General features: G+C 38.4%; 1 protein-coding gene across 14 annotated transcripts in view; it reads right to left on the reverse strand.

Annotated features, from left to right (window-relative positions):
• Positions 1 to 538: 538 nt before the first annotated feature.
• Positions 539 to 21,433, reverse strand: part of Pde1a (phosphodiesterase 1A) — a 280,465-nt gene continuing 259,570 nt past the window's right edge. For 6 of the 14 annotated variants that reach the window (NM_001431463.1, NM_001431464.1, NM_001431462.1 and 3 more), the window contains 1 exon segment: positions 19,500 to 19,713. In NM_001431463.1, the coding sequence (NP_001418392.1) occupies positions 19,703 to 19,713 (11 nt within the window). In that variant the 3' untranslated portion in view covers positions 19,500 to 19,702. 14 annotated transcript variants of the gene reach the window in all.

Genomic DNA, 21,433 nt, shown 5'->3' on the forward strand with positions numbered 1-21,433 from the left:
GGAAAGGGAATAACATTTGAAATGTAAATAAAGAAATATATCTAATAAAAAAGAAAAAGAAAATTGCACCTTCAAAAAATAAAGTTTGTTAATAAATTATGTGGAAGCCACACAAAGAAAATAGGTGATGCATTTTTTTGCCGACTTATTTTTGTCATTGTGTATTATTTTTGTCAACTCATGTCCTGTCTTGTTTTTTTGTTTGTTTGTTTGTTTGTTTTGGTTTTGTTTTGTTTCTCTCTTCTTGAGATCACCTAGAATGGAACTAGTCACCTTTGTATGTGGCATTTCTATTATCATGTCCACTATGATGGGAATGGCTTTACCTTCCTAGAGGACAGGCTCTCCCTTCCATGTACTCTTTTAGACACTTACTTGCATCTCATGATATAATGAGAAAGGGTCATTTCCTTTATAGAAATAAGTCATGTTCTGAACAAATCAAATCAGTTTTTCTTTTGGTTAATCCCTAGTTTCTCCAGATTTCCCCAAGCGGTCAACAACCCACTAAAAGAAATAAAACTGAAAACTAAATGGGTCAGGATAATTTTCATCAAATATGATTTAATTAGCAATCATATATAGTAGGAAATACAGAGAGTTACAGCATAGTAAAAACACAGGAATCATAGGTTGTCATGTTAAAAAGTAAAGTTCTGGTTAAACGAAAGGCAAATGAACTTGCAAGTGTATGGTGGGTAAAAATGCAAAGCAGGTGCAGCCGCCTATGGAGAGAGTCAGTCCCGCCTCATGGTGTGGCCTCTCACACCTATATCTGTACATTTGGAGGCATATGTGGCCTCCAGTGTGACTCCTACTTATTAGCTCCCAGTGGGAGCTGTCCTATGGAGAAAGAGGGAGGAAGGGGTATGGATGGCCAAAGGCTAAATACGAGACACATTGGGCATCGTGGGGATAGGAGGGAAAAGAAGGGAAGTGAGGAGTAGCATACATGGTCCAGGCAGTGTGACAGCTATGAAGCAGTGTGCCTCCCCAACTACCCCTGCCAGTTGGTCACAGTGCTCTATAAGTCACGTAGCCTGGACAATTAGGCCAGCAAATATATATTAATCAATGTGTGTATTCCTTAATTTATATTAACCGAGCATAGAGATCAAAGAAACAAAATAGATGTGTTTTCTACGCCATGAGAGGAGCAGAACTTCAATTTCTTCTTCCCTCCGAAGATTCTAGTTTTACTGAAAGACAACTGGCTCAATTAGGAACAATAGTAATTAGACTTCTTAGACTCTCAGATTCTACTTTAAAAGTAATTATTTTCTAGATAGTAAATATCTCATTTTAAAAAAGAAGACATCAAAAGCAGTAGTTACAGTTTCTCCATAAATAGAAATAAAATGTCCATTTTAAAGGACAAAGGCTACTAAGATACACATTCCTATTAATCTTCTCAACTCATTATTATAGATCAATCTTTACTGCTGATATTTAAAATATCCATCACATTATAATAGCTATGATACAATTCAATTATTTAACAAGATTTAGATGATAGTAGCACTTGGAATCTAATTCACAGAACATTTAGAAGCATTTTATATAGTCTGCACACAAATACATATTAAATTACAATAATGCATACTAAATATGCATAGAGAATATGGCTTACACATTAAAGTAGATCTAAGTTGTGAGTTACAAAGACCTCACTACTTAGGCTTAAAAGCTTCTGGTCATGCCCCTCTCTGAAATATTGCTTAGCCTTGTAGAACCTGGGGCCATGGGAAACACGGTGCGAGAAGCAACTCATTAGGATGTGTGAACCTTTGTGCACATCATTTAATTGACAGTAACTCTCCGTTCATTCCATCCAGTTGTCACCTTTCACAAAGTTCACAATCCCTGAAATGTATGTACACTGCAAAAGCTACATCATCTAATTGGGCTTGACCATTCCTGTTATCTAAAAAAAAGAAAAGGCCGACAGGTTGAGGAAAGGCTTCACACATGCTCAGGCAAAACATGGCCAAGAAGCAGAGCCTCTGAGGGTTGCAGTTCCTTTCTGTTCAGCAAAATTAAAAAGTTGCATCAAATAATATTGGCTAAATAATATACAGAAAATTATGGATTTCCATTTCCATATATACGTCTGAGCATGAGTGTATACACCTACAACACACACACACACACACACACACACACACACACACACACACACACCTCTTATGCCTCAGCCTGTAATATATTTTTATATTCTAGTGGGAACAATAGCCCAGAAGGAAAATTCTGTTTTCCCTTCAAGTGCCCTTCTGCAATTGCAATGGCTGATGTTCCTTGTTACTTTGGCCCTTCAGCAACCTACAACCTGTGATATGACCACATACACACGGGTGATACTCTAGTGCCTTAAATCCAAATGGATGGCCGCAGGCTGGGCGATAGCATCAGGGGAAGATGGCACGGTAGGTTCCCAGCTGGAGGTCCAGTGAGGTGTTCATCCAATCACTGTGTGGCAGTTCTTACGGTCAGTTGCTACTGGCATTTCATGAACAACTTCTGAAGACGGCCTTGGTTCTCATTCTCTTCCCATGCATTTAAAACAAGACAGGCTTACCAGACTGGAATCACAAGAAAACAGGTTTTCATCATTTTGTTTTGCTTTTCTTCTACTCTTTCGTTTATTTTCTTCTTGTTGTTGTTGTTGTCCTTGTGTTGTTAACAATTGTGTGGTTGTGGGTCCTCTTGAGTGACACGGTGCAAGAAGTGCATTGAAAACCATTCTGTCTTCAGGCCAAGTCAAACATGACGGAAAGTTGAAAGTCTCCAGATTTCTCTGGCTTCATTGAAGATGGCCAAATCATGGAGGGAGAACGATGGCAGAAACAGCAGCCAGAATCCTAATGATAACTTGCAGGTACTGCTTTGCTGAGCTAAGAAGAGTGAAACTTATGCTCTTGTTCCTTATGGAGGAGTCGACTAAAATGGCCTGAGCCAAACATATATTTTTTTGCAGAAAAATCAAGGTCTTTGCATGTTTTTCATGCTGCTTTCATTTTCCTGAAATGAAAATCAAATGAAAACGAGATCAGATCAGAGGTGGGAAGGTGGGTTGGGTAGATGTGGATTAGAAGATACAAGATTTCAGTTAGATCACAAGAATAAACTTGAGAGATATATTCTTAAGATAGAGTAAGTAATAATGTATCGTGTTCCTGAAAGGTGCTGAGATTAGCTTTTCCCCTAGCCACCAAAAAGTGATGAGTGTGGGTGGGCATGCATTTAGTATTTAGTTCAGTTTAACCGTTCCATGAAGACTACAGGCTTCAAAACATGTCACACGTGAAAACTACAAGTTTGGGTAACTAAAAATAAATAAGGAAAAAATTGGGAATATTATTTAGTCTATATAAGGGTCATCAACTGAATGACCTTTTCACATAGGACTTATATACTCTACCAGAAATAAGAGGTTTGTAATGACTAGCAATTGGCTTATCTACATTATAATTGCTTTCTAGCTCTGTTCTGTATGCCTGTGTTCTGCACAGTTTTTATTTCCAGTAGATCTTTTGCATACACTGAACAGTCATTTCAGCAAACACACTGGTGACTTGCATTCCCTACATACATTTTGGGAAAGCATTCATAAATATTATAGATGTATACCATGAATATTTAAAAAATGCTGACCCAAGCCATTTTCTATCCTTTTTGTGGTGATTCATAATAAATGTTGCGCTGCAAATGTCTGTAGGGAGGAATATTGCTTAATTATGTATATTCAGATTCAGACTCACCTTAAATGACCAGGATCTCTAGAGCTAATAAATATACAATCTGTGTGGAAAGTGTGGACAGTCCTTAGAGTGGTTAGTAGCAATTAAATACATAGATGGGCATGAGATGCTGAAAAGCCATTTGGTGACTTGCTTTATTTCCAGCCTTCATGTATAAAACAGGAATTATAGCCACCATGGGATACTTAGTGTAACATATCTAAGATAGTCACAAGAGAGAGTCTTTGCACAAATAGTGAAGATTTACCTTAAATGCTAAATTACACTTAACTCTTTCAAACGAATATCTGAAGAGTCAATGACAACATCTCAAGTCTGGCATGACCCCTTCACCATTTTTCCCATGCCCCAGTTTCTAAAGCGCTTTTGATTTTTTTGATATGCATTTTGTAAAATATAAGATATTTATATTATATACACCACCCTCTCTAGTTGTCTGTCCATCCTGTGTCCTTCCAAGGCAGTAGTTCTGTTTGAATAGACCCTAATATTAATATGTCAGCTCATTAAAACTTCATGTTTCTATGTTTGTAATGTACAGAAATAGTCTTCATATTTCTACAGCATTACTACTAGGGTTATGAATCTGGCAGGGGAAAGCAAATCATAGAAGACATTTTTAAAAACCAGAGCATTATTATCCACAGATTTCTAGCAAACATGATATTTATGTTATTAATGGTTCCTATATGCCATAGAAAACGTAATTCTAAGTCTTCTCCGTCTGTAAGAGTTTCTTCTGGGGGCTTTCGCAAAAGTTGTTGCCTGAACATGGGATATGTTCTTCTAACAGGGCTATCTTGTCTGGCCTCAGTGGGAGAGGATGTGCCTAGCCTCACAGAAGTGTCAGGAGAGGGACACCTAGGGGTCCTATACACACTCAGAGGAGAAGGGGAAATGGGGGAAAGATTGGCGGGGGTGGGGGGACTGCCAGGAAGGCAGTGAGCAGGATGTAAAGTGAATAAGTAGAAAATAAAATTAAGAATTAAATAATAATAAAAGTTAGGTTTCTTGTCTCAAAGGTTAAATTACCTCTTGTGTTTAAAATAACTGAACTCTTAAAGTTCGTTCACACCTATGGATGTGTGTCAGCATGCTTTTCTTCTAAGTCTTCTGAGTTCTTATGAAGATCAAGTTCGCCTAGAAACATCAAATAACAAACAGGTAAGACAAATTTGGCCTTTGGTGGCAGGGAAGGGAGGAGGGGGGAAAATAACATTCCCAAGAGATGGAGGTTTGTAAAGCGCTGAAGACAGAATTTGATAGTGGATTTCGCATACACGAGAGAAGCATTTATGAAGTCACACGCAAGACTGGGTGATTTTTCTGGATGTTTCTTTCACTGAAACCAAGTTTAAACAAACCTTAATGACCAATGCCTTTAACCATGTACTGATTGGCTGCTGCTGTGAATTTAAAACAAATTAGAATAAGTATGAGAGACTAGTAATGTTTCGGATAAAATAATCTGCCAAAACAAATTAATAGAATTTATAGTCTTAGAGACTTATATAAACCCCAGCTTTATATGAACCCTGAGGATAAGGAAAGCAGTAGTGTGGAAATGGTCCCAATGCTTCAGAAGATGTTGGAGGGAACTGATTAAAAATTGAATAAAGTTTCGGATAAACATAAAAGGAGACCCGAGTGACCCCTGGACCAGTCCCAGTGCCACAGTTTACACTCGCTAGACCAGGCAGGTATGTAGACTGACTGTGTATCTTGTGAGTGAATGGGTGGCACATCCAGATACTTCCCATTAAGGACCATAGCCGGAGAGGTTAGCCAGACTGTTGTCAGGACAAGAACGTCCAGCTGTCTTACAGCCTCCCAGAAACTTGCTGTTACGTTTCCAGCTCTTGTTCCACTCCAATATGTTCACATGGAGCCCTCGGAAGGCACTTGTTCCCATAATGCACTTAAAGAAAACCCAAGCCAATACAGTCTTCTCCCCATCTGCTCACATAACTCTGCACTTTCTCAGGTATGACTAGGTTCCATTTCCAGTGTGCCTTGAGCTATAAGCTCCCTCTTCCCAGGGGAATTCTCTTCTATTGATTTGAGATAAGAAGAAGGAGTGAATCTACCTCTCCACTGTAGAGATCTCTTTACTGGAATTTTCTCCATAAACCCTTTTCTATTTTCAGCAACTTAATATTTCGTTTTTTGAACTCATACTAAGAAGTTTATAACAGGGTTCTGAAACTTCTTTGACATTGTTCCTCACGGCTTGGTTTGTTCTCGGACATTTATCATCTTGGAACCTTGGTTTAAACTTCAAACTTAATATCCTGTTATTCAAGACCAGATCAGAAAATAACACTTTACTAGAAAAGAACAAACAGCAGGGATAAAAATGGACTGCCTTAAAAGAAAGTAACGTAAATATTTATCTCATTTGCAGAGAACTTTTTACAATGGGTAAAGGACACTAAAGTCTACATAATCAAATGGTTTTATTTCTAGTGAAGGCTTATCAGTTAGGAAAAATGGAAGATGGATTAAATAATAAAATAAGAAAATTAAATCTTAAAACTGTGCAAATGATATCTAAAAGTAATTTTGTAAGTGCAATTAGAAAAGGAGTGTTAGGACCAAGTCCATAGTTTTGCAGTACCAAAAGAGCAATCCTTCTTCCAAATTGCAAGGTCCTGGCATTTTCAAGTACACACATGCACTCACGCACACATGCACACAACATTGTCAAGTGATTTCATAGAAGCTGGGTTATTCACAAAAATTAAAGACCTCATATATCAACACCACATTATTTTAAATTCATCTTCAGTTGCAGAGGCCTTTGTAATTAACTTGGGTATGTTATGAGTAAGTCCCTCTTAGGCACATAATTTTGACAGCCTCCCTTCAGGAAAGAGGAACCAACTAGGAGCATTCATCCCCTCAAAGATAACTTTACATAACCTTCCCACTTGAAGCGTAGTTTATGTAAATGATCTTAAAAGCCACACATGGAATCCAAGCATTTACTCTGTTCTAATATGATACCGCTCATCCTTTCAGCCTGATCAAATGTATGTTCTTTTCAAAGTAAAATTTATAAATAAAACACATATTATCAGAAGGAATTCCAGTTAAACTGCAATCCGACATCAGCATAGTGAAGGAAGCTACGGAAACACAGTGGTACTATATGTGCCTCTTTGGAAATTGTGTGAGTGACAAGAACTAACTACAGGCTTATCCTCTATATGATTTTGAAGTAGTAATGGCATCAAATTAAACTTCAATATACTCCGTTAAATATATTATGAAACATTTATATTTATGCCAGTAATATTTACTTGCAATATAGCCTACAAATGATATGCATGATAATTAAGTTAAAAGCTAGGAAAAATAATCTTCCATCAGACTCACACACATAGTTCTAGGTTAAAATACTTTCTCTGTAGAGTTACCCCATATGGGTAGATAAAACTATTTCCAGAAGTTATAGCTTATTAAGTGAACATTCCAGTGCATTGTTGACATCAGAGATGTTCTTAAACAATTCAGGCAATTGTCACTGCCATTGGTTCCCACCTGAACCAGATTGTAAAATCTTATTAATGAAGATGGTACACAGTTTTGTTATAGGATCGGAAAGGCAAACAATAACTGAGATCAGAGCTCCTTCTTTAATGGACAAGGTTCATTGTTCTAAAAGATTCTGCACAGGCCGATGGCGAAAGACACTCAACAATACTCACATTCATCTGGTGACCCAGTGTGCCACACTGCCAATGACCAGGTAAGGTGTCCTAACTGAGGCGATTGTTATTATCGGGGCAACCAAATGTTTTATGATTGCAGTTAAGGCCCACTATACAGAAATGAATTCGTGTTTGGTAGTAGTGGTGGGATTCGGTAAGATAAGCAGATTCTGGGGTACCTGAAGTTACTATAGTTACCTCTCGATATATTCACAGTGTGATATCATCATTGGAAGGCAGTGGAAAGTGGGAGAGAGTATCTACTTGGAGAGAATAGATCACTAGGCATCCCCCAGAAAGACGTACATTCTCCCAGCTTTCCGTCTTCCTGTTAAACATGAAGTGGTAAGATTGCTAGATCCATCTATTTTTATTACCATATATTTACTACCATCTATTTTTATTACCTTACCAGATTAATGTTCCAACAGTCCTTGGACTAAAATTGCTATAATAACAAGTTAATAATTTTTGGTTATAGACATAGATATAGATAGAGAGAGATGATAGAGATATAGAGATATAAAGGGGTGTGTGTATGTGTGTGTGTGTGTGTGTGTGTGTGTGTGTGTGTGTGTGTGTGTGTATCCTGGTCTTCCTAACCTTGTGAGTTATAGGCCTTTAGCACTGGTTTGTAAGGGTGAGTTTTGAACAGTGAAGAACTATGAGGTAGAAAAGATGCACAGCGTTGTAGACGGAGCACCTAAATGTGGTAAAATGCCAACTAGAATAAAGAACTTAAAGATGACTTGTGGTGAGTAGTCAGATGAATGAATATTCCATGGTGAATTGTGCTAGAGAGCCCTTCCTTGTGCTACACTGTCAAGAATTTCTCTACACTCTGGTCATACCCAGATTTTTTTTTAGCAAGTTAACTCTAAAACAAGGAAAGTTTAATGCATTCAGCCCATAGTTTGAATATTGCTAGCTGCTTTCAGTCACATTACAATGAAAGATGGAGACAAAAAGTAAACCTGAAGCATTAGGGAACTTGAAAATTTCTCAGAAAATGAAAGTTGAGATTAGCTGGGCAGTGGTGGTGCACGCCTTCAATCCCAGCACTAGGGAGGCAGAGGCAGGTGGATCTCTGAATCCCAGGCTAGTCTGGTCTATAGAGTGAGATCCAGGACAGCCAGAACTTCCCAGAGAAACCCTGTCTTTATAAACCAAAAGGATAATAATAATAATAATAATAATAATAATAATAATAATAATAATAATAATAATGAGAACAAGGAAGATGCAGTTGCTAAAGAGATACCGAAACTACAAGGAAGCCAAAGAGCTTGAGATGTGGCCATGTGGTAGAGTGCGCAACTAATATCCAAGGCCCTAGGTCCAATCCTCAGTACTGCAAAACTAAGAGAAAAGAATTTAAGAAAAGGAAGCAGGAAGAGGAGGAATAATGATTATAATAATATAACAATAATCTACCACCACCAAATATTTTATACTGAAGCAATAAAATAGGAATGATATCTTGAGGATACCTTGACCAAGTTCAAAAGGTTTAAGGGTATAAACTTAATTGAAAGATTAATTGAACACTATAGAGTTTTCTAGCATACGGTGACCTAGTTTGGGGGAACCCTTTTATTACAGTAGCACCCCTCATCAGTAGATGGATTCAGAGACTCCCTTTTTCAGTGGAACATCCCTGTCTTTGCCTCTGTCTGGAGAGTGTCCCTGAACACAGGTGGCTAGCTTTGTCTGTAAAGTGACCTTCTGCAGAGCTCTCTGCAAGGCTGCATAATTCAGCACACACGCACACACACACACACACACACACACACACACACACACACACACACACATACACACACACACCACTACACCACTCTTTTTGCCCACATGATTATTCAGTGCTGTATTAGAGCCAATCGGCCCTTTCTGCTTGCTTGATGCTAGGACCAAATCCACCCATATGCCTAAAAAAAGCCTCTGTATACCTTATCCCAGAAACAACGAAGTAGACTTGCTTGCTACAGTTGTCTTCAGAGGTCATTCCACCATACTCATGGCCATCTGAAGCCTGCTTTCTGCCTCTGTCCCTTTGTCTTCTCAGGCTGGTGGCCAACAGCCTCCGAGGAGAAAGGGGGTCCACAACCTAGGGAAATGTTTCACCTGGCTCTTCACCCAGGTATACAGAAACTTCTGCAGACATGGCCCATGGGATCCTAGGCACTGCTTGAGCTGATAGCAAATCTGTGCATTGTCCATTTGATGCTTGCAGACATGCAGAATAAAGGGGTTTAGGGACCATGGAGGGGTCATGAAGGTTTTGCAAAATACACAAAGTATGGGGCATGGTTGAAGTCCTTATATTCTGGTCTTTAAAGCACATTGTCTGAAGCTGTGAAAATGAAGACAAAAATGCTTAGAAGTCTCTGTAAGGTTAAAGATGACTGGAAAATGGACTGTACGCTAAGGAAAGTCTTAGGCCAGGCAAGTTAGTAGTTTCCAAAGAGAGGCCATACTAAGGGCTCAAGAACAGGGATTTGCACAAATTAAATGTATGCCTCAGAACCAGATATAGAGTTGTAAAATTTGGCACTTTTTCCTGTTGGGTTTTGGCCTTGCTTTGGTCATAGACTTCCTTTTCCATTCCTAATTTATCCTTTTTGGAATGGCAACATTTACTCCATGCCATTGCATATGTATTGGAAGCAGGTAAGCTTCTTTTTATATTTTATAGGAACTAATGGTAAAGTTTTCCCTTACTCTTTAAGGAGCCAACCACCCATGGGCTGAACATCTGAAACAAATCCTTCTCTGCTGGAATTATTTTCTCTAACAATTTGTCACAGAGTCTAGGAACCAGACTAATATTACAAAATACTTCATTTTATAAAGTGTTATATACATTTCAAATCAATAACTTTTTACATGGTCTTACCATTGAGTTCTGGACAATAACCAAGAGCATTGGCAATGGTTTGTAATATTTAAGAGATCCCACTTACTCATAAAGAGGCAATCCTTTCCTGGTCATGGGGTTTTATTTGCTAACATATGTGTCCAGTTGGGGCATTGTCTCTGTGTCCAGTTGGGGCATTGTCTCTGTGTTATAGGGTGCTTCTGATATATATATATATATATATATATATATATATATGCTTTATATATATGAAACTTCCACAGTACTAGGTTTCTACATGGCTTCTTCAGAAGGGCTTTAGTGTTAGCTCTCCGTCCTCTATGTCCTCTTTTATCCATCCCTGCATTTGATTCTTCCTGTTCCATATATCTCTTTCTTTCTTTATATTACTGTGCTCTATCTGTCTTCCTGGAACGATTCCCCATCTCCATGTCCCCTTATTAGTTTCCTAACCTCTGTGGGTATTTCAGGTGCTAACATCCACATATGAGAGAAAGTGTGTGATGTCTGTCTTTCTGGGTTTAGTTTACTTTGCCCACATTGATTGTTTCCAGTTCTATCCATTTGCCTCTGAGTTTCATTTTTCTGAACACTGGAATAATGTCTCTTTGTGTAATGCATCACACTTTTTTTACCCATTCTTCAGTGGAGGGACATCTCCACTGTTTCCCTTAACTGATATTTGAACAGAGCAGCAAGGGACATATGTGAGCAAATTTCTCTGATGTAGGATATAGAGTCCTTTGGGGATATGCCCAACCATTATATAACTTGATTATATAACTATAATCAAGCTTTTTGAGGAGTCTCCACATTATTTTCCAAATGGCTGCATAAGCCTATATCCCCACAGTAGTTGCATATGTGAATTCGCAGAGATTGTGATCGTGTGAAAAACTTGTACAAGCTCAAGCCAGAAAAATATCTTAGCATGAGGAGAAAGGAGGTTAATTAATGCTAAGACGCACCCTAAGCCTGAATGTTACTGCCATTTGATAGTAGCTGGAAAAGAAACGCCAGTTTTCTTTATGGGTGTGATTCCTGGGAGATCTCCAGAGAAGACTCCACACCCAACAATGTTTGGGCAACACGTATTCGAATGGGTGTTTACTTGTTATCAGTAATAAAATGAGAAAAATTGAGTCTAAAAGGTATGCTAATTATTTTCTTTTATCTTTTATAGGTAGAAGAGTAGCTCACATTACTGGTCTTGTGCACATTCATCAAAATCAATTTCAGGAATGGAAACTTGAAAATAATAAAGTGCAAATGTGTGAAATATTTCGGCTGCACTGAAAGTAGTTGATGAACTAAAAGTTCTATTTAAATTTCAGTTTGGTAAATAAATAGAAGCCTCCAATTGCTTTTATAGCCCAAATATATTAATGTAGTGATCTACTTTGCTACTGCCTGAAAGGAGACTGGTGGATATAAGTAAACTTGGTTTTGTAACACATAGTCTTGAAAAAGAAAATCGTGGGTCCCATTCTATATAGAAACCATGGTGTTGCGTTCTCCTGTACATGTAGAATGGTTGGAAACATGGGAAGACATAGGGGTTACATCTTTAATGTGAGTGGCATAGCCCAACATGCAGACAAAATTTCTTTAACTTGCCTATTTGTTGCCATTTCTGTTAATTCTAAAATTAAAAAAAAATGATGCTGTTGATTTTAGTCAAAAAAAAAAAAACCAGCACAATGTTACTATCATAAGGAACCATTTCCCAAACTGCTGTTCTTAAACAACATCAGAATGCAAAATCCAATGATGAATTAACATCTGTCACCTTATTAATTATCTACAGCCTATGGTATCCAATTTTCCCTAGATTTCTGGGTTTATATATTTAAAATTATATGTATATATAATTTAATTGTCAATGATAATTATTAATAATAATGAAAACATTAATGTTATATTTATATTATATGTATTTAGTTAGAGCAGGGGCATGTAGAGGTCATAAGACGACTTACAGGAGTCAGAGCTTCCATTTACATGGGTGGTGAGCACTGAATAACTTCACCAGCCCTGGGTTTATATATTTTAAGTACAGCTCCCAGATGAATATAATAATAATAATAATAATAATAATAATAATAATATACTTAAATCTTAAATTCAGAACATTTAGAAAGGACTGAATACATAGTAGCCTTTCTATCTTAAGTTCTCGATGAAATCTGTTTGTACTTTAACACAATTGTGTCAATATTTTCTAACTTATTTAAATCATGGGGAGACTGAGAATGACATGTTGAACTAGTAAATAATAGCAAGAACAAGTACAGAGTCATAGAGAATATTCTTAGCAAGCCATAGTCCTTATCATTGAATTATCAATTTCATTTTGCACAAAAAGTTTTATTTATGTATGGAGCAGATCTGGGCCTTCTACTCCAGAGCTACCTTCTGCTTCACAAACCTGAAGATGTTACTCATACAGACGTACTCTCTGACCCAAGACAGTAAGTGTATACAAATTTCAAAAACCAAGAAATTTTTTAGTTGTCTGGAAATTATAATGTTTCAACATGAGAAGTATGAGACATATGTGGGTTTTTTCATTTTTAGGCAAAGAAAAACTAAAAAGATTTTGAACTCAATTGCCTACCGGTGATAGAGCAGTTTGACAGCAAGAAATGTAAGCAGTGTTTTGTTACAAACAAAACAATAAACATAAACAAACAAAAATAGAATTATCTTTCCATTAATGTCTGTGACTGTAAACACTGTAGTAAAAGATTAGCCAAGAATAAAATTTAAAAAAAAAAGACAAAAATCCAAGACACACACAGTCCTATACCCTTGGGACTTTCAAAGTGAAGAGTTGCTAATGTGTGGAAGAGAAATCACAAGACTTGGACCTCCGGGAGAAGTAATTAATTTAAAATCCCTATATCTGTAGTACTCTATACTCAAGAAATAAAACTATATAAGTGTTGGTATTTTGTTTTGACCTATTCTTCAGCCCTCTTCCCAGACCAGATCACCTATAGCAGATTTCAGAGGTCTGGAGCTTTACACAGTGGTAGCCTTGCAGAATCAGCCATGGCCAGGGTAAGACCTTGTCTCTAACCTGGAGACTGCAAACAGCTCATCTTTTAATGTTAATGGTCAACAAGTATATAATTGGTCAACAACTGAATGGCGACAACATTGTGTGTTCCCAACTTGGGAGGATGAGACTCTGGAAATTGTATGTGTGTCTATTTTTTCCACTTATCAGGATCAGGCTTAAGAGGATGGAGCTAGACTGACTTCCTGACAGGCCGTGAGATGCCAGTTCAGGGGACTAGGCCTAAGTTCTGTTTCCCAGAACTGAACAAAAGAGTTCCAGGAAAAACCACAGTCTCTGGGCAGCCAATCAGGAGCTGCTCTGCCATCTGGCCTGAAGCAAGAAAAGTTAGCCAGTAATGGTTCTGGAAAGTCCCCAGAACCTTAGCCAATCCCAGAGACAACAGTATCCCTAAAGACAGAGCCAACCAATGAGGATAAAGGTCACATACAATTCCTGAAATTCCCCTAAATGGCTTTCAATCGAGCCTATGAACTACCACCACATCGCCATTTTGATGAATGGTTCCCCCCTGCTTGCTGGTAATTCTGCAGAATAAACCTCTCTCTCTGATTTTACATACTATTTGAATCTGAGGTATTCTCTTCCGTGATTCTTGGAGCCTTACAGCTTTTCCCTTCCTCTTCCTTTGTTTCCATTTACCTTGTGAAATCTAAAATTACTTACAGTCATTATGAGGCCGAGATACACAATTTTCAACAAATGTGTTTGAGATATTGGGAAAAACCCAGCAAACCCTGAAATCTAGCATGTTCTAAAATCTAGCAACAATTAGATGGTCTTCATGCTATACCGTAAATACTGCTTGACAAATTCACACATGGAATTAAATTGAAACCACAGAGTATCTCCCAACATTTTGTTTTTTAATAGGAGTTGTTTATATTACCTTTGTCTTATGTCAACACATCTCAAAAGGCTTACAGGATTAGTACTTATCTATGTGAATCCTCAGATCAGCCAAGAGAGAAATTAATCCTCAACACCCAGCTACCCTAGCACCTGGGATGAGGAAGACACTTCTGTTGTCATGGCATCACTCTCATGCCAATTATTTATCTCCTGTGCACCAATTCTTATCTAATGTTGCAGATTATGGGAAGGGGTTATTTGAAGGGTCTCATCCCACTACAGTTTTTGGATGAAGTGATGGAAGAAATCATTTACTTGTATGTTCATGTAAGTTGTTCCTGTTGCAATACATTTGCAAACTCACGCTTTAAAATGAAAAAAAAAAGCACGCTGAGCAATTAGCTATGAAGTAGTTTGTAGATCAACAATGACGGGATTTGTGACCTCTGCAGATTCATGCAATAGGGTTGTTCTCACGTTGGAAGTTAAGTGATTTAAAATAAATTGTGGGCGTTGCACTATTTTTCCATCAAGCTAACATCAAAGTTTTGTCTTAGTAGTCATTGCTTTTATATAAGAATGCTTCAACTCCTCATTGATATCTATGGGTTTTCTCAGCTTAACACACAGGGTGACATGAGACACAAGACCCTGCAAACTAAATCCTATCTCCAGAGTGGCAAGCAGAGTGCTATGTGGCTGCATGTCTTATTACCTTTACCACACGGTGTAGCTACAACTAAAAGCTAATGCAAGCCCACCAAAATCACTTACCACTAGCTTTCAAGCTAAACAAGGGGCTCAGCCTAAAATTTTGATTTTGTGAAGTTATCTTGTTGTTATTGACATGTTGGGCACTAAATTTAGAGCTTGGCACACACTAGGCAACTGTCCCACAACTGATTGTTTTAAGACAGAATTCTGCTGGTTTCTCCAGGCTGACGTTATATGTGCTTTGGAGCCCAGCCTCATTTTGAACTTGAGATTCCCTTGCCTCAGCTTCAGAATAACTGAAAATGTGGCCTGAACCTTTCACCGTCCAGCTGACCCTAGTCTGTATGCTTTTTAGAGACAGAGTCGCACTACAGAGTTGTGGCTGTCCTGGAGTGTGCTATGTAGACCTGGCTGGACTCACAGAGTTTTGTCGCTCTGTGCTTTAAGTGGTGGCCTAAAAGACATGAGCCCCTATGCTAGGCTATGTTTTAAAAATGACATTGTAAACTGGGTGACAGTGCCACACGCCTTTAATCCCAGCACTCAGGATGCAGAGGCAGCAGAATCTCTGAGAGTTCAAAACCAGCCTGGTCTACAAAGAGAGTTCCAGGGCAGCCAGAACTACACAGAGAAACTCTGTCTCAAAAGAGAGAGACAGAGGGGATGGGGGAGAAAAGAAAAACAAGAAAGAAAGAAAAGAAAAGAAAAGACATTATAATAAAGTTGCAGCCTCAAATCCTTGAAGGTTTTTTTCCATTTCCCTTTGAATAAATTTGAACTCCATTTTACTTGGAAAGAAACTACAAATATCTTCATTTTTCCCTTGCTTTTTATAATTGGAGAATTATACATTTATATGATGATTTGGAGAAGGAATAAAACACAGAAATTATATGTGAGAAAAATGAACGGTTCAGTTATGAATCATTCTGTATGATCTCTAGGAACTTCTACACTCCCCACAGTTATTGAGAAAAATATTAAAAATTGCAAATATGTATATAAATGTATATTAATATGTCTATAAAACTATATTTATAGTTTAAGAGATCAAGATATAGGTGGGAAAATTTCTTTCAAATTTAATTTTTGTAAGCCATTTGCTGGATACAAAGCTCACCTTTGAGAGCACTCAGGTCTACAGAAACATTTTTAAAACCCCTTTTCTTCTCTGAGGGCTTTTGTGCTTAAGGGGAAGAGAAGAATCCTCAATTCCTTAAAAGTTAATTTAAGCCAATTCATTTACATCTTTCCACATTAGACAGATGTAACCATAGTCCTGACCTAAGCTATTTCTATTCTGACCATCTCTCATAGAACACATGGCTGCTTTTTGCCATTGTCCAAAAGAGTCCACCTGAGGCTAACGTGAAGATGTGTAGATTAATTGCTTTGACAAAGGAAGTCTCAAAACAGCCTGGCATAAATTCTGTTGCATGGCTACTAAAGTTCAGTCTTATGAAGAATCTTTTAATGAAAAGGAGTGAGCTGAGAAAGGAAAAATATAAAATGTATGGTTCAAGTAATAAAGGGAAGTGAAATGGATCTGAATGCTATGTTCAAGAAGATAAAGGGATTAAGGGAGTGGTGACTTAGGGGCAGGATCCCACACAACTGAGCTTAGGTCCGAACACAATGGTACACACATTTAATCTTAGGAGACAGAAGCAAGCAGTCTTGGAGTTCAAGGCCAGTTTGGTATAGAGCAAGTTCTAAGTAAAGAAAAGCTTAACTTGAGGGATCATGGTATAAACCTTGAATCCCAGCATTCAGGAGACAAAGCCATGCAGATCTCAGAGTTCAAGGTCAATCTACAAAGAAAATTCTAGGACAGCCAAGCTTACTTAGTGAAGGAATCAGAAAACAGAAAGCTGATGATAATGTAATAGAACAAGGGAGGATGGCAGTAGGCAGTGTTCCAGTTCCATCAAGCAGCAGAACTCTGCAGCTTTGGCCATGTGGCTCTGGCTTTAGAGTCAAAAATAGAAGGGATCATTGGAACAAGTGATGCTGATTAGCTAGAGCCAGGAAATTAACAGTGATTAAGAAGAGACCAGCATCACTGAACTGAAATCTGGGAAGTGCTTTCTGAGAGCACAAAGAAGCTGTGTTCCAGAGATAGCCAAGATTGTACCTTGTGCTGCTGCTAGACGTGGTAATGTATAAGAATTACCCAGGTAGTTTTTGTTTTTAAAGGGGTCGCGGAGAACAGCTGAGACTTGGCACTGTGAGAGGCTTGGGAAGGCCATTGTTGAAAGTGCAGCCTCAGTTACAGTTGATGGCCCAGGACTGAAGGGGTCATGCAAAGAAATTGAGGCTTTGCACTATGAAGAGAGCCTATGAGATACTATTGGTGAAGCCTCGTTACAGCGGAAGAATCCAGTGCATTAGAGATGCCAATACCATGGGATGATCACCAAGAAAAGCAGCAGCAATTGCGTGGAATCAACCAGAGCCTAGAGTGCTACAGAGGTCAGAGCTGTAGAAGTGACCCAATCCCTGTGGAGGAGCCCAGAAGATCATGTGTGAATTCTAGACATTGGAACAAGAAGCTGTAATGCTGAAGTTGCCTTGGAGACGCCAAGATGTTCAAGATGCCAGAGCCTGGGATATCTGCTGAGCAAAGCTGCTAATGGGGAGTGGAGCCAGCTAAAGAGAATTGTGCTGCAGCCAAAAAAAGATGAAGAGCTGGAGATCTGAAGAGCACTCTGACAACAGACACAAAGATGCAGGGTTTGGAGTCTGCCGATGGGAGCCATTTTGCCTGCTTCTGTGAAAGCCTGACTGTCAGGCAGAGTCAAGTCAGGCCAGGATCTACTGACAGATTTCCTGGCCTGCTGATGCATAGAATCATAACAAAGGATACACTTGAAGCACAAAGCAATGGGCTGAATGTTCTGTTAACCTTGGAGGAAGGAACGAGGAGGAATAGGGAGGCCTCTGGATGAGTACAGATATCAAATGTACGTCAGCCACTGTCTCTGCTGGTTTATGACTTAGTTTCCCAGGATACTGCAAAGTATATAAAACCTAAGAGAATTAAACTTGAGGCTGCCGCAGTATTCGCTGGACAGCCCTCCCGATCTCTAACCTTTGTCTCTGGGTCTTCTTTTCCATCTTCCCTATAACTTCCCCCTCAGAGGACTGTCTGACTTCATACCAGTGAACTGGTACACTTTGTTCAGCTCGTTTCTGGTCTTGTTTCTTCCAGCATTTACTCGCTATGGCATTTTGGAGCAGTAGTGTATATCCTGTGATATTTAAGGTATCCTGTGACCTGCTTTTCGATTTTGACTTTATAGGGGATTACAGTTAAGTGGTTGAATGAACCTCAGAAAAGATTTTGAACTTTGGACTCTTGACAATGATGAGACTGCTATAGACTATGGAGACTTTTGAAGTGGGACTAAATGTATTTTGATTATGCTTTGTTTACATATGTTCTCCCATAGATTCATAAGTCTGAACAATTTTTGTGGGGCCAGGGAGTGGAATGTGGTGGTCTGAAAACACTTGGCCCAGGGAGTGGCACTATTCAGAGGTGTGGCCTTGTTGTAGTAGGTGTGGTCTTGTTGGAGGAAGTGTGTCACCATGGGCAAGGGCTTTAAAACCTTCATTCTAGCTGCCTAGAAGCCAGTCTTCTCCTGTTTGCCTTTGGAACCAGATGTTGAGCTCTCAGCATCTCCCGTGCCTTGCCTGCCTGGGTGCTACCATGACCCTATCTTGATGATAATGGGCTGGACATCTGAACCCATGAGCCAGTCCCAGTGAAATGTTGTCCTTATAAGAGTTGCCTTGGTCATAGTGTTCATTCACAGAAGTAAAACTGTAACTAAGACAGTTCTTCTGCCACTCTGGTACAGTTAAGTATGAAGCTAGCCATGAGGGAGTTATAGTCAAAGAGTATTGGAGAAACACTTATTAAAATGTGTATAAGAGGGCATCAAATCCTTCAAGTTGTCCTCTGACCTCAACCTCAACATGCCCTGCCATGTGCAGACAATCCCCCCATACACACACATTAAACTAATAAGATTCAATTAAAATATTTAAGGGATTTTCTTTGGAAGAAAAATAACTAATCGTAAACTAGGTTCTGTGGCAATGGAAGATTTAAAACACAGCCCAGTGTGTCAAGCCATTCTACCCGGCCCATTCATTCTCACTAGAATATAAAGTATGAGCATCGCTCGTGTGATTCAGATCTTGTAATTTTTCTGAATAGTTTTGTTTGTTTGTTTTGTTTTGTTTTGTTTTTCTGGAGCTGAGGACCGACCCAGGGCTTTGCTCTTGCTAGGCAAGCGCTTTACCACTGAGCTAAATCCCCAACCCCCCTGAATAGTTTTAATGGTAGGGATTATTAAGGCATTTTCAGAGGAAAAGGTTAAAATTTTTATAAAAAATAATAACTTTATAAACTGTGTGTTTCCTTTCAGAAATTTTAGAAAATGCACATTCGAAGTGAAAGAGTCTTGGTAGCCTTACGGAAGACATGACAAAAATCACTGATAAGTTGCTCAAGGAACATTTATTGGCACTCGCTGTGTTATCTCAGCAAAGAGAGGTGCCACAAAATACTATTTGACCAATATTTGAAGGCATAAAGATGTTGATGCAGCGGTCACCAGTAGATCTAGTCCATGCCAGAGAAGCCAGGTCAATCAAGAAATTTGAAGCTGTTATGTCTGAGGTTTCTGATGTCAACTTAGCAACAACCTGCAAAAACAAAAAAAGGGAGTCCCTTTCTCACTCAGGCCCAGGTAGACATCCAGCAAGAATATCTTTTGATCAAATTAGAGCTGTTAGCAACAGAGGAAGTTTTGCCTAAAGGTGCTTACTAAAGAAAAAACTTACGCTGTTCCTGTAGAATTGGTTTTGGTTCTGAAAAACAAGGGTACTCATTTTAACAAACTAGAGAAAGTGTGAAGAGATAGTGAAAAACCCCAAGGTTTAGTTTTATAAATTAGTCACGTTTGCATAAACTACTGTAGTAAAATTAAAAAAAATATAATCAGTATTTTCTTAATTTTCAGCATATTTTGCTTTTGCTATTATAGCTGCTTACAACTCTCATATCTGTCAGTGATGATCTTCAGATGATTTGAAAAACAGAATTTTAATCAATTTTGGGTCAAACAGACTCTCACAAAATCATCTGAGAGGTTATCATGGAAGACATTAGTCTTATATACATAAAGGTATACTTATATTATACTTATATTTAAAAATAAAATTATATAAAAAGTAATATTCTGTTTGTGATTCATTTTAAAACTGAGATGAGTAAGAACATGTTTATTTATTATTATCCAAAAATGCCTTTTGCCACTGACAATACCTAATAACTCAAAAATCAAGAGAGAACCCAAATTCTTTACAGGAATCCAAAGCTATGGAAACTGATGTTATTATATGAGTTCAACATGACATTCACTAAGATATTTTGAAAAAGGTGTAGAGAATTTATTTTTCCCATTATAATGTGTCGGTATGGAGTTCTATTTTAGCATATAATTATCATGTTTCATTATTTTCTCTGTTTAATTTATATCTCAAAATATATAATGAGGGACTAGAGTGATGGTCCGGTTTTTAAGAGCACTGGTTGCTCTTCTGGAGGACCCAGGCTCAATTTCTTGCACCCACATTTGTGGCTCATAATTACTGTAATTCCAGTTAGAGGGGATCCAAGGCTCACTTCTGTATTCCCAAACCACCAGGGACACAGGTAGTGCACAGGCATACATGCAGTCAAAATGCCTATATACACAAAGTAAACATAAATTTAAAATGCCTGATAAATATTGACCCATAGAATAGAATGTAGTATATAGGATTCAGACCTAGGTATGCTTTCAGTCATGTCCTTATGGCATTGGAGCATATTTCCAGCACATGACAGAGCTCACTATATATTTTAACGTATAAGGTTTAATTTTTGAATGACTTTGATATTAAGAATTCACCAAAAGCCTCGGCTGACCACAGGTGGGCTTTTGGGAAAGCATTGGCTCACAAAGGTTCTAATGCTATACATGGGTCAGTCTATAGAGAGCATTTCAATAATTGGCCGAATCCTACTCTACTCTACCCATGAGATCATTCCTGAATGGTAGCAAGGTCTTGTTGGAAGCAAGTTTTTTTCCTACATGAATTAAAATTGAGGCCTGTACGAGATTGCTCTGATTGACAAAGGACATTCAAGACAGAGGGGAGTTATTAGGCACGGGAAGGAGATTAAGGCAATACAATTAAGGACAGGACAAAATCGATATGCCTTTGCACATTAAGGATTGTAAGAAGCTCCTCTTGCCTCTGATAAACATATCTAGCAAGGTAGCAGGGTACACAATTCACACATACCCTCCTTGCCGTTTTCAAATGCCCACCTCACTACAAGAATAGTAACATTTTTTCCTGACATCTGTCAACTCCC

The sequence above is a fragment of the Rattus norvegicus genome, chromosome 3, assembly GCF_021556685.1.
Source record: "Rattus norvegicus strain SHRSP/BbbUtx chromosome 3, alternate assembly SHRSP_T2T, whole genome shotgun sequence".
Classification (NCBI taxonomy): domain Eukaryota; kingdom Metazoa; phylum Chordata; class Mammalia; order Rodentia; family Muridae; genus Rattus; species Rattus norvegicus.